At 39.8% G+C, this 14,226-nt stretch overlaps 1 protein-coding gene across 2 annotated transcripts in view; it reads left to right on the top strand.

Moving 5' to 3' along the window:
* Nucleotides 1–833: 833 nt before the first annotated feature.
* LOC119915953 (vesicle-fusing ATPase-like) overlaps nt 834–14,226 on the top strand; it is a 28,615-nt gene continuing 15,222 nt past the window's right edge. For both annotated transcript variants that reach the window (XR_005447057.1, XM_038735760.1), the window contains exons 1-8: nt 834–944; nt 5,223–5,308; nt 5,577–5,673; nt 6,636–6,675; nt 11,169–11,335; nt 11,693–11,800; nt 12,032–12,107; nt 12,736–12,891. Coding sequence is in view for 1 of the 2 variants with exons in the window: in XM_038735760.1 (XP_038591688.1) it covers nt 933–944; nt 5,223–5,308; nt 5,577–5,673; nt 6,636–6,675; nt 11,169–11,335; nt 11,693–11,800; nt 12,032–12,107; nt 12,736–12,891 (742 nt within the window). In the remaining variant the exon portion in view is untranslated. The remainder of the gene's footprint in view (nt 945–5,222; nt 5,309–5,576; nt 5,674–6,635; nt 6,676–11,168; nt 11,336–11,692; nt 11,801–12,031; nt 12,108–12,735; nt 12,892–14,226) is intronic.

Raw genomic sequence — 14,226 nt, 5'->3', positions numbered from 1 at the left:
AATATAATTGTGTGTCAAATTAAGCATGCGTAACTTTTAAAAAATACGGTGAGACTGAGGTTGAAATGTAAATGATGAACTTCTTCTCCAGTAGAAAGTTAACAATACAGTAATAAATGACAGCTGGGGAACAGTGTTAATTGGTAAAAGCAACACAACAACAGAGGAAAAGAAGTTCATCATGAGGAAAGGAGGGGGTAAACCAGCCCAGAAGAGATATATATAAGACTGTCTGCAGACCATAGCATTGACTTCATCCTCAGACCTGCAGGAATGTTGTACGGGTTTGTTTGCCTCTTTTTCACCGACTCTTGACCATCTCCAGAGAAGTATTTGATTGCAAATTTATTGACTATAATAGAAAGCTAATGGAGTATTTTTTGACAAAGATTATAAAGCTGGTGAAGGTGGGGACCAGGCTTAACTGGCCCAGCCTGGTCGCACATCTGACCCAACTGAACATTATAAGAAATTTGTTAGCCACGTTTTTCTATAGTTTTTGAGACTGATGGTCCTCCTCATTAAACCAGGGTACATAATGTTTTAATAAATATTGCCTCAGAAATGTTTTATTGCATCTTTTGTGGCAAAAAATCAACATAGTCTATATTTATATTTTGTAATATATTAGTATCGGTTTGTTATCTAGATTATTTTAAATGAACTAATTAATTAGCTTTGGAATGTTTTTGTAGTTTTTCATGGCACAAATCAAATGATTATTTATTATTATGATCCCATCTCTCATCTTTATAGGAGTGTTGCTTTTCTTTTTTTTTTTTCAGCTTCATTCGACGCATCTGTGCGTGATGACATCACAACGCGTCAGGAAATCCCGCCCCTTAGCTCGTCGCTTTTCTCATATCTGCAGTACTTCTGTCAGCTGAACGTTTGTGCTGAATAACTCTTGAACAGGGGTCAAAAACACGAAGATGTCTACTCGGGTGAGTTTACTTGAAGCGAATAGTAGAATTTAAATACAAGTACACCATGAGAGGGAAACACTGAATACTTAACCTAACGTGTACTAGAACTACAAGCTGTTTTTTTTTTTTTTTACACGTAAAGGAAGCCAACACAGCACTAGTCTGTATGGCAGAATCAGATGTCATTCAAAACTTTGTAGGTAGCCCGGAAGACGAATGCAGTAGTATCTTATGACTACTCAGACTGCTGTTAGCGTGCTACTTCTTTTCTAGATGTGAATTAATATGTGTAACAGCTTGGCCACTGAGCAACTTGAGACGTTAAATTGTATTGTCGATAGTGTTGTTGACTTCGACAGGCAGCTCCTAAAGGCTAAATCAGTGATGGCTTTTAAATGAAATGAAAGAAGTGTTGCAGCATTAAATGGCTAACAAGGAACTGAACTGCTGTTGAATGCTCAGTGGCCAGTTTCATGTTGGTGCATTGTAAAGAAGAGTATGTGTTTTTATCTATATGCGTCAGTGTTTTTTCCATAAATGCACTGCGCAGATGCATACAGCTGCCTGTTTATTAGGTACACCTCGGTAAAAGTGAAAGTATTGCAGTCTAATACAACTGCCTTGCAATCCTACCTAAATGGAGGTTATTATGGCTGCTATTTTATTATCTTCTTCATTAATCTACTAATCATTTTGTTTAAATAGTGTAAGTAAGAAAGTAAAGTTTATTTGTATAGCACCTTTCACAGATAAAAATCACAAAGTGCTTAACAATAAAATGTAAAATAATACAACATAGTAAAATACAATGCATAAGAAAATTTAAAAACATAGGGAAACATAGAACAAAACCCATAAAAACCTCTCATCTAACTAAAAGCCTGCTTGAATAGCAGCGTCTTCAGTTGCTTTTCAAAAGAATCGACAGAATTAAGACAACGTAGAAAGGGAGGCAATGCATTCCACTGCCTAGGTGCCACTGCTTGAAATGATCGATCCCCCCCCCGGTTTTAAAATGAGTGTGGGGAACCACTAACAACCTCTGACCTGATGACCTCAGACTACGGGTCGGAGTATGAAGCTGTATCAACTCAGATATGTAGGGAGGAACTTGACCATGCAGGGCTCTAAAAGTAAGAACCAAGATTTTAAATTGAATTCTACATTGACCTGGTAACCAGTGAAGTGCTGCTAAAACAGTTGTGATGTGCGCTCTTTTGTTAATGTGAGTTAAAAGCCTTGCAGCAGAGTTCTGAACAGCCTGGAGACGGTAAAGCTCCTTCTTGCTTAAACATGTAAAGACTGTTACAGTAATCTAAATGAGAGGAAATAAAAGCATGAATGATCATCTCCAACTCACCCTTTGACACGAGTGTTCTTAATTTGAAAATATTCCTCAGTTGGAAGAAACAGTTTCTGACTAATTGTTTAGTGTGGTATTCCAAGGACATTGCTGAATCAAAAACAACACCTAAGCTCCTGAAGGTCGGCTGGACAGATGAGCCTAAGTCACCAATATGCTGTTTAATCTGAGGGGTTCTACTTTCAGGGGCGATAATTACTGTTTCTGTTTTTCTCTGGGTTCAGAAGCAGGAAGTTTTCACATAACCACTGTTTGATACTGGTCAAGCAGTTAATTAAAGAAGACAATATATGGAATTCAGTTTCCATAAACGAGCAGTATAGTTGAATGTCATCCACATACAGATGGTAAGATACGTCACTGAATTGACCAAGAGGAAATGTATACAAAAGGAACAGTGATGCATGTTCATCTCAGTTTCCCCATAACCCAAGGTGGCGTCTTCAAAAAGCTTGTTCTGTCTGACTAAAATCCAAAAATAAACAGTTTAATTTCACAGAAAGCCAAAGATTTAGTCCCAGGGTCCCTGTCTGATAGGATGTTTTATTACAGATGCAAATTCAGTTATTGGAATGAGAGCAGGTTGATTTTTGTTTTGTTTTTTTCCGTATACCTTTTTAAATCACTGGGTTGACGGGATCTGAACAAATACTCCTATTGAATTGTTGCTTTTAGTATTCTGTTATATGGATTGATTTTAAACTTGATCCTGAGAGTAGGAGGAGTTGTGTGACATGTGTAACCCTGATGTGGCCATCAGCCAGGAATACATTTGTACGCAGTACATTGGATTTCCATTTCTAGTTACCACTTAGCCCATTATGCATGACCACCTAATCAGTGTGCTTGTACTTTTTGGGGTGTTGACACAACTTAGTTCCAGATTTATTTGGTAAGCATACTCAGTGCCCTTACATTTACCCATGGACTTATATCTATTAGTAAGTATTTTTTCAAATTTTCTATTCCATGGAAATTTGCTCTTATAGTCTTATTGCCTGATTAGTAGAGGTGAGTTGTAATAAACCACAAATACTGTATCTATTCTGTCTGTACTTTTAATTGGTCTACATTGCTATCAGTGCCCAATATGCTTAAAGGAAGCTTTAGTTGATATTTCACCACAGTTTATCATGAAGTTGCTTGCTTCACCACAGCCATGGGGATGCTGAGTCACCCAGTTGGTAGCTAAAACTGTAGGTCAGACTGTTGTCAAATAATACTGCAACAGGCCCATGACGATGCTTTGCTGCTATCTGTTGAGTAGCTCAGTGTGAGGCAATGTAGTAATTCACTCATGGAGATCTTCTTGGGAAAATGATGCATTTTAGTCAAGAGCAGAGTTAGAAGAGCTGCAGCTTTCCTTTCGGTATAATGATGTTTAACCCTTAACATCAAGTTTCCCACTTTTATTTTCATCTTAAGCTTTAAGGTTATTAAAATGATCTATTTCCTCACTGTCTGAATATATATATTCTGTCAGCTTGTTCTAGGTTGGAGGCATATGAACTATTCAAACCTGACTGACTTAAAGAGGGTCTTTTGAACCATATCATAAGAAAACCTGAGACATTGTTGGCCATAAACATGAAGGAATCATTTTCATAAGTTAGTGACATAGTGGTGTCTCTACCCAACCAGTTTTGACTGCCTCAGATCTCATTGTTCGACAGTATGGACAGTCTTTGTCTGTAATCCATCACATTGTATAGGAAAGACAACAGGGACCTCTGCAACACTGCTCTGTGTCTGTACTTCTGTGTTTTTCTACTCATTAACCTTTCTGACGGTGCTAATTGAATCTATTATATTGCCAAAGACATTATTATCATTATTATTGTAGTATTCAGACCTAGCAAGACATTTCCTGGTGGAACTGATGAGAGAGCTGTACTAAAGCAAAGGTATTCTATAATAGAAGATAACGCATTACAAGCTGCGCCAGTGCTATTAATCTTCCTGTCTCCTAAGAGGGCGTGGTTGCCTCTCCCGCCTCTCCCCCACCTTGTTGTGAATGTGTGGATGGATTGAAGCATGATGAGAAACTGTTAAATAACCTATAACTGATAACTCTCTGAGCTGTCTTTGCCAACAAAGAGATGTGTTGCCAGATCTCAAAAGAGTATTTTTCAACAGAGACAGGTTTCAAGCAAAGTAGGGGGAATGATCATTTTATATCTTTATTCTCATTTTCATTAAAAAACATATTAAAATTAATTACGGTGTGATTGTTGTGATTTTGCATGTTTTCTTAAGTCTCTAGAATATGATGCGTAGGCTAGGACATATGTTTAATTTTAATTATGACGATGTTTAATTTAAAATGGTGTTTTGACACACACATCACCTTTAAAAAATATTGCGCCTCCTGTGATTTGAAAAAATTGCGATTTTGATAATTTCAATGAAGTGTTCATCCTCTACTCTTAAGTGAACAGTCTCATTCTAAACCGCCTGCGACTGAAGGCCTAGAGAGGCGATATCAGTGTAAGATCGCCAGAGCAACGTGCATGTAATGGTGGTTTTGAGGTAATAATCCATATGCTGAAGGGAGCAAAGTCTTAAGAGTGCTGACCTGTGCAATTTACCTTTCTCTGTAGCTGTTCCATGCATATAGACTGTAAACACTGTGAATTATTATCTGTAACAATCCACATTAGTGTCTTTCGTGGTATTTCAACAGTGGCACTAGCAAGTCCTGTAATTTACATGAACATTTGCAGTCTCAAATTGTTTTAGTTTTTTCCAAAAACTGAATCAGGCCATTGCCTGTAAGTTGAAAGGAAATAACATTTAGGTCACAAGAAAAAAGAACCTTGCATGCAAACTTTCAAGTATGCAGCTTTCAAAAACCTACATCAGTCAGATAGTGTCTATAGATGTTACTCCCTCTGTGGAGTCACTGTTTGCATTTTTCTCTGCTCTCTTTTCAGATTATGCAAGTGGCTCGATGTCCAACAGACGAACTGTCACTGAGCAACTGTGCCGTCATCAATGAGAAGGAGCCACAGCTTGAACTGTGAGTGGGATTTCCTCTGATACACGTAACTCTGCATCATACTACAGTAATAGTAGGATGTCTCTGTGTATATGTTGTGTGTTGAACGGGTGGATGCGTGCGTAGGCTTAGATATCAACAGACCCCTTCAGCTTTTTTACACCCTTAAGTGGCTAACCTGTAGCTTCTCCAGTAAAAGAAGAAGAACAATAGAATCTGGGTGGACGCTTTTTCTTGTTCTCCACACTTAATCCTTTCTTCTGTCTCGTAATTGTTCATCCCAATGCAGACATGCGACGGTGCGCAATTTAGCCCACAAGTATGTGTTCACCTTGAAGACTCATCCCAGTGTCAACGCTGGGACCATTGCCTTCAGCCTGCCACAGGTAGGTTAAAGAACAAAATGTTCCACCACCACATGTTCTCAATGATTACTGTGTGGCAGCTGTGCATTGCTGTTATTATATTTTCTGCAGATGTCATCAAGAGTGATTGTTTTTGGGAGACAAAATGATTGAAAATTTTGTTTTTTTGGCAAATGTAGCTAACCATTATCCTTCTATTCTTGATCTTCCTTTTAACATGATATATCACTATGCCTATATTTCTGTCTAAGTAATACATTTATTTAATAAGTGATATTTGCAGCTTTCCTTTACATAGCACCGGTGAACACTTGCATGGAGTTGAAGGCAGCACACTGTATACAATCATCAATTTTTTCTACAAACATTATATTATTTTTTTTTAATACCTTGATTGCAGTATCTGACCTGATATTCCCTAATTCAAGATTTTCTCTAAGAAAAGTTACGCTCTCTCTAGCAAGGTTGACTATGGGCTTTTTTTGCATGGACCTCTTTGTTTGTCTCAATTTGTCTGTTACTGCTTTTTCCTTTTTTTATCTTGCCTGTCTCTGCCTGCTCTTCCTCCGTCTATAAACTTGGCAGCCACAACGGCACACAGGTACTACTGTAACCTCCTCAGGGCGGCCTTATTTTACCACAAGACATTAATTTAATGTTATTTATTGATTGATCAATTTAACAAGGCAGCCATTATTGGCCGCTATCTCAAAAACATAGCTGACCATTAAAAATGTTTTAATATAAATAAAGATGTAGTAGAGCTAGATCTAGTAAAATGCATAATGTTATTATGCATTTTAAAGTGTTGTGAAATAAGACCATGTTGCAGAGGAACGTTGCATGGATGTCTCTGTGAAACATGTGCTGTTGTTGAATAGCTGGTAACCAATTGCCTTTTCCCATTGCAATATGTGTCCAAATACAAAAGGAAATGATGAGATGTGGAACTGAATCAGTCACTTGCTTTTTTTCCTGTACAGAGAAAATGGGCCGGCCTATCGATTGGACAAGAGGTTGAAGGTAAGCTTCACGTTTGTACTCTGGTGATATTCTAGATTTTTCTTTTTCTAAACAAATCCCACAAAAAGACCAAAACCAACGATGAATTGAGCCTACTGATAAGTAACAGTACCAGAAACGGTTAAAAACGCACAGTGTGTGCACTGGGTGACATGTTCAAGGTAAAAGGTAGTTTGATAGTCATTATACAGCACAAGGCTGCATAACGAAACAAATTTTGTAGTTCCTTCATGCTACACACACAACATATTAAGTGTAGGCCTATATTAAAATATGTGAACATAGAAATTAAAAACAGTACATGCAGTTATTTACATAGGCTACACGCCCCAAACATTCCACAGTGCATTGTTGCGCTGCTGTAAATGCCCACTAGAGCCCTGGTCTTCAAAGTGGGGTCCTTGAGGGTGTTCCAGGGAGTCCCCAACCAAAAGGAGATTAATTAATTTAATAGTTATTATTCCATCCGTAAGTAATACAACATCCATGTAGGTTTTATACCGTTTCTGTAATAAAACATCTAAAAACAAAAAATAACTAATTTGTGTCAGCAAAAGTAGAACCACTGCACTAGAGCACCAAATGAGTATTAATCAATAGCTGAAAATAGTCCCACAAATGGGCATTGAGTGAGGCGTGAGTGTTTTTCTAAAATTAAACAGAATATTTGTGACCCATTTTTAACAAGTTACATCCTCAGTTGGCACAAATGGGTTCATATAACAGGACAAAAAAAGAGACAAGTAGGATTTGGCTCCCAAAATGTCATGAAGTTCTAAATGGCAGATAAATAGATCAGAGTAACTTTACACACTGGGTGGTAACATATTGAGAACAAGGTGCTTTAACATGCAGCTGTCTCTAAACTTAATTGTGATTAACTAACTAAATTTTTATTTTGAGTTTTAAAATTGAAGCAAGCCATTTGCAGGTAAAATTGAAAGTAATTTTAGTAGTTCGCAGTTCTTATCTACAGGCTGCACAGACTTCTGATTGTTGTAGGACATCCTTTCAACCTTTTGTGATGACTGCCATTTGTTACATATTGATTAGCAGTGCTTGACAGTCTTTCCCTCTAATCTTTGAAGGCCTTTTGAGTCACAGACACCTTGCCGCAGTAGAAACATAATAGCCTTTGACATCAAATCTAACCTTGAGACTTTGAAGGATTCATGCAACTTAAATGTGACTGACTTTAAAGGCTGCAGTCGTTTTCTCTGCCAGAAAAACATCTCACTGTGCTGACTTCGGATGGTCATATCCTGCAGATTACCAATTAGATGTGGGGTTAGGGGGTTTAGCTTTTATTTTGGTGCCATGAAGGGTTGATGGAACATGACTTAGCCAGCACAGGGAGAGACAGAATAACAATATGGGTGGGTGATGTCACTCCACATCTGTCTCAGAGGCTGGCCAGCATCCAGAGAATGAGAAAGGCCTGTTCTTTGATAAAATATTTCACCCAGCTCCCTTAGGCCAAGTGATGCCCAAAATGATGGGCGCTATTGTGATATTGTCTGCATATCAGGAGTGAAAAGGAGGAATGAAAATATTATCCACAGAGTGAAAGAATGAATAAGCTTCATGATACCTTAATCTCTTTTGACATTGTCTTGAGGGGAAAAAAAACAGCAAAGGCATGGTTCTTTTTATTATTTGATCAAAGGAATAATATCTCTTTCTTTTTGAACATTATTTTCATTTTCTATAATAATTTTTTAGCAATGTTTCCAGGTAAATAAATAAAATAGTTTAATAAATAATGTGGCAGTATTGTGGGTGTAGTTTTTCTAATAACAGGAGAAATGTCAACTCAATCTAGAAGAAAGCTACTTACAGTATATCTCATTTCAGTAATGAGGCATTAGCAGCAGTTTGACGATATGCAGACGATTTGAATAGGGTACAAAAAATCAAATCCAGGAGCTACCTGTTATGTTGCTGTCTTTGTTTCTTATACACTGCTCAAAAAAATAAAGGGAACACTTAAATAACACAATGTAACTCCAAGTCAATCACACTCCTGTGAAATCAAACGGTCCACTTAGGAAGCAACACTGATTGACAATCAATTTCACATGCTGTTGTGCAAATGGAAAAGACAACAGGTGGAAATTATAGGCATTTAGCAAGACACCCCCAATAAAGGAGTGGTTCTGCAGGTGGTGACCACAGACCACTTCTCAGTTCCTGTGCTTCCTGGCTGATGATTTGGTCACTTTTGAATGCTGGCGGTGCTTTCACTCTAGTGGTAGCATGAGACGGAGTCTACAACCCACACAAGTGGCTCAGGTAGTGCAGCTCATCCAGGATGGCACATCAATGCGAGCTGTGGCAAGAAGGTTTGCTGTGTCTGTCAGCGTAGTGTCCAGAGCATGGAGGCGCTACCAGGAGACAGGCCAGTACATCAGGAGACGTGGAGGAGGCCGTAGGAGGGCAACAACCCAGCAGCAGGACCGCTACCTCCGCCTTTGTGCCAGGAGGAGCAGGAGGAGCACTGCCAGAGCCCTGCAAAATGACCTCCAGCAGGCCACAAATGTGCATGTGTCTGCTCAGACGGTCAGAAACAGACTCCATGAGGGTGGTATGAGGGCCCGACGTCCACAGGTGGGGGTTGTGCTTACAGCCCAACACCGTGCAGGACGTTTGGCATTTGCCAGAGAACAACAAGGTTGGCAAATTCGCTAATGGCGCCCTGTGCTCTTCACAGATGACAGCAGGTTCACACTGAGCACATGTGGCAGACGTGACAGAGTCTGGAGACGCCGTGGAGAACGTTCTGCTGCCTGCAACATCCTCCAGCATGACCGGTTTGGCGGTGGGTCAGTAATGGTGTGGGGTGGCATGTCTTTGGGGTGCCGCACAGCCCTCCATGTGCTTGCCAGAGGTAGCCTGACTGCCATTAGGTACCGAGATGAGATCCTCAGACCCCTTGTGAGACCACATGGTGGTGCGGTTGGCCCTGGGTTCCTCCTAATGCAAGACAATGCTAGACCTCATGTGGCTGGAGTGTGTCAGCAGTTCCTGCAAGAGGAAGGCATTGATGCTATGGACCGGCCCGCCCGTTCCCCAGACCTGAATCCAATTGAGCACATCTGGGACATCATGTCTCGCTCCATCCACCAACGCCACGTTGCACCACAGACTGTCCAGGAGTTGGCGGATGCTTTAGTCCAGGTCTGGGAGGAGATCCCTCAGGAGACCATCCGCCACCTCATCAGGAGCATGCCAAGGAGTTGTAGGGAGGTCATACAGGCACGTGGAGGCCACACACACTACTGAGCCTCATTTTGACTTGTTTTATGGACATTACATCAAAGTTGGATCGGCCTGTAGTGTGGTTTTCCACTTTGATTTTGAGTGTGACTCCAAATCCAGACCTCCATGGGTTGATAAATTTGATTTCCATTGATAATTTTTGTGATTTTGTTGTCAGCACATTCAGCTATATAAAGAAAGGAGTATTTAATGAGATTATTTCATTCATTCAGATCTAGGATGTTATTTTAGTGTTCCCTTTATTTTTTTGAGCAGTGTATTAAAAGATATAAATGCATCGCTGTTTCATTAACAGCTGGCTAACAAGGCATTTACTGATCATTCAAAATATACTAACGATCTTTGACACTGCAGTTCAGTTAGTATCTTATTGAACATAATCAGATCTATATAATACATAAATATCAGAGATACTAGTAGATATGCCATAGAGCATATAGAGGTGTGTAATATTCAGTAGTGATATAGTGAATCGAAGCTTTCTGAAGCAGTGACTCATTATAAAGCAAAAATAGTTCAGTTTCAAAGCATTTGAGACAAAAATGGCGACATCTGCTGGCCAAACCCTTGGTTTTGCATTTGTGTGAATGGATGCAGTAAATATGAGGCCATGATGAAACAGAATACAAATAGTTTCACTGCCATAATTGTCATTTTGTTCAATAAAGCTTGTATTGGAACACGGATCACTTTTAAACAGAGTCTACAGCTCTGTTTTTGAATGCTGAGGCAGATTGAGAGCATGTCGTATTCAAAACCAAAGCGACATTTCTGTGTGAAGTAACGAGGCTTTGTTTAGGTGATTTTATTTTATTTATTTTTTGGTGCGCGGAGAAGCAAGGCATTGAAACATCTACAGTACATTGAAACTCTACATTTTTACAGTAACAATGGATCAAATGACTACGTATAATATAGTGTCTGGGTAAACGGGCACCTCTTAGCCATTACAACTTTAAAAGCTGATGTCAGATTTTGTCCTTCTAGCCTATTCCTCTTTCCTCCAAGTGGCCACAAAAATCAGTTAATACAGCTTTACTTTCAATTAGACAAATTCTCAAGGAGACCTGCAGGAATCAGTGTGATATGGCCAAATTATATGTAGTTAGGCTCTGAGGAGAACTAACTAACCTATCAGAAACAGTCCAGGTCAATGAGAGATGCTGTTGTCTAAAATATAAACCCTTACTACCTACCTTTCGCCCCTCTTACAGTAACAAATTACACGTTTGACAAGTCCAGACAGTGTATAAGCAACATGACAGTGGAAATCGACTTCCTGCAGAAGAAGAGTGTGGACAGCAACCCTTACGACTCGGACAACATGGCCAATGAGTTTATCCAGCGCTTCAACAACCAGGCCTTCAGCATCGGCCAGCAGGTGCTTGGGGATTTAAGGGGTTAATAACGGGCCAGTCTAAGCGTTCACTCGCACTGGACAAGCTCTGAGTTTATTGTAGAATTTAGTGGAATTCAGGTTTGTAACTGCGAGAGAGACTTATTTATATTTAAATCATAGGGTCCTAGAGGAATTAACGAAAGAGTGCAATGTATGTTCACAGTAAAAGCAAAAACAGGCATTACAAGACCAGCTAAATTAAGCATTTCAATTGTTGCATAAATTGTATCTTCATTTATTTGTTTATTTAGTTTAATGTTCTCCTATGGAAGGACAACTTTTTTCCAGTTGTTTGGAGTAAATCTCACCTGGCTCCCTCTATGTTTTGTTTCTCTCTAGCTGGTGTTTAGTTTCTGTGATAAGCTGTTCGGCTTGCTGATAAAGGATATTGAGGCCATGGACCCCAGCATCCTAAAGGGAGAACGAGCCTCTGGCAAGAAACCAAAGGTATCAATCACCGCCCCATGATGGCTTCTGTACCAATATAAGCTTTTATATAGAGCACGGTAGCTATTCATTTTATTAACACAATTTATTTAAATCCCATGTAGCTGAAGTGCTAAATGTTTCAGCTTGATGTAACTGGAATTCCCACCTTTCTTCCATATTTAAAAGAGTAAACATGACTGATTGTACTGTGTCCTGAACGATGATCATGTTTTTTGTTTCTTCTCACAGACTGAGATCGGTTTGTTGCTGGCAAACAGTCAGGTGATTTTTGAGAAGTCAGAGAGCTCATCCATGAACCTGGTTGGTGAGTGTCAACAATGCACGGCTTTTATAATAGATAGCTATTTTTCACCTGTTGACAAACAAGAGCACTTCATCTCAAGTAACTACAGGATAGTTTATCACTTGAAATTATGTAGTTAAATACTAAAGCTGACATGGTAATGACTGATAGTGAACTTCTAAAACCACTGCAAACCTTACACTTATTTTAAAAAATGTGTTGTAGCTGGCTACTGGCTGTAGGGTGGTTCTTCATAAAACCACAAGGAGGCACACTTCTCACATTTTGCTCAGCTTGCTTTCCCTTTCACATTTCTTTGGCAGTGGCACAATATTGAAGTCCAGCTGTGCCAAGGGCCACCTGACAGTAGTTTCCTTTCATATCAAGGTTTAACTGTGATATATTCTGGGTATATGAATATTGCTTATCCAGCATATCAGTCAGAAACTGCTAAATTTACCTCAAGACAAAGCAATTGTTCAGACGGAGCTTGTTCAATGCACAATATTAATTTCACTGCAAACTACCAGTTTGGGACTCACTGCTGTACGCATACAGTAAGAGTTGACAGAAGTGCTTTTTCAATAACTAATCAAAAACATTAGGCCCTCCTTTTGATTTTAGTGTCTGTTTTTGTCTGACCCTCCAGGGAAAGCCAAGACCCGAGGGTCTCGCCAGTCCATCATCAGCCCAGACTGGAACTTTGAGAGGATGGGTATTGGCGGTCTGGACAAGGAGTTTTCTGACATCTTCCGTAGAGCCTTTGCATCCCGAGTTTTCCCTCCAGACATTGTAGAACAGATGGGTGAGTTTCTCTCTTCCTCTTCATTTGTTTGTGCCTGTTGCTTTTTATGCTTTTTCACTGCAAGTCAGATGATCATTTCATAAGATTGTACATGTGTTGAGGACATTTTCATTTTCACATTTTCATCTCTGGCTTTTTTTTTTTAAATAGTCTTGTGTATTTCGCAAGTCTTTTGTGAAAGGGAAAAGAAAAATTGCACTCCCAAATCTGTTAAATTGCTCAGTCCCTACATTTAGAATAGGGGAGTACAATGCACTGATGTTTTCACTATGCCTTCTTCAGCAACCAATAGTTATTCACCTTTCAGGCTGAGTCATTTTAACCTTATCACCAGCACTGCATGTCAATCCACTCATCTACAGGTGCACCAAGTGGCTCCTTCTGCTAGAAGATAGGTGTCTTCAGAATTATCTCATTTAAAATTCCTTCCTCTACATGGTGAAACACCTCAACATGCTAAATGTTGGAAGCTCAAAAGAGCACAGAAAACAATCTTGTGAGAAACACTGTTGTCTCTCTCAGAACTGGTAAAGTATCTTTCAGCATTCAGGTCAAACTGCATAGGAATACCTGCCAAACGTAATAACTGCTTTCAGGTATTAAATTCAGCTTGTGTTTAATTCTTAAATCAACATTATGGAAAATAAAGCTTTGAATAATTCCTTGTGTCATTGCTGAATCGGCAAAACCACAACAATGATTAGCACTCAGGGCAGCGTCCTCCTGAGGTGCCTCGACCATGACTAAAAGCCCTGGCATACCCTGACGGTGATCTCTGCACACACTCATTAATGGCTCTTTGACAGCTGTCAGATTACTATGATGATTCACTTTGCAAAGGACAACAGCTCATTGTAATGAAAGCCATCAGGTAGTCTTCTTAGTGACTCATACACAAAACCCTCCCTTTCTGCACACATGTGCATACAATCACATCAGTCCTAATCCTTGCTCCCAGACCTAGAAGTCTTGTGAAAACCTGTTGTAAAGACCTCTGAGCTGGCCAAATACACACAGTACTTAAATCTGGTACGCGTAGACACTCCATTCGCACAGCGCTCAGTGCCTGTGGCAGTGTCCAGCAGTGTGTGAGCTGACCTTTTAGCCTGGTGGTTGTGTGCAGGAGTCGGCCTTTGGCTGTCGCCAGCTGGCTGCTGTAATGAGATGGCATCCCCTGATAGAGCATCCAGCTAAAGGTGAAGCTGTAATTGGCAGGCGTGGGGAGCAGGGAGAGCGGGTGCTGACAGAGAGGTGGCGTGCACGTCTAGTTGCACATTTTATGTGTGCGTTGGAGCAAAAGTTTGACAGTTTCACCTTGTCTCCCCTTTGCTCCCA

This window comes from Micropterus salmoides, unplaced genomic scaffold (genome assembly GCF_014851395.1).
Source record: "Micropterus salmoides isolate LMB-PRFRI ecotype aquatic unplaced genomic scaffold, ASM1485139v1 Ms_hic_scaffold_21, whole genome shotgun sequence".
NCBI classification, from domain to species: Eukaryota; Metazoa; Chordata; class Actinopteri; order Centrarchiformes; family Centrarchidae; genus Micropterus; species Micropterus salmoides.
Note: the sequence above shows the minus strand (reverse complement) of the source record. Positions and strands in the feature narration are given on the sequence as shown.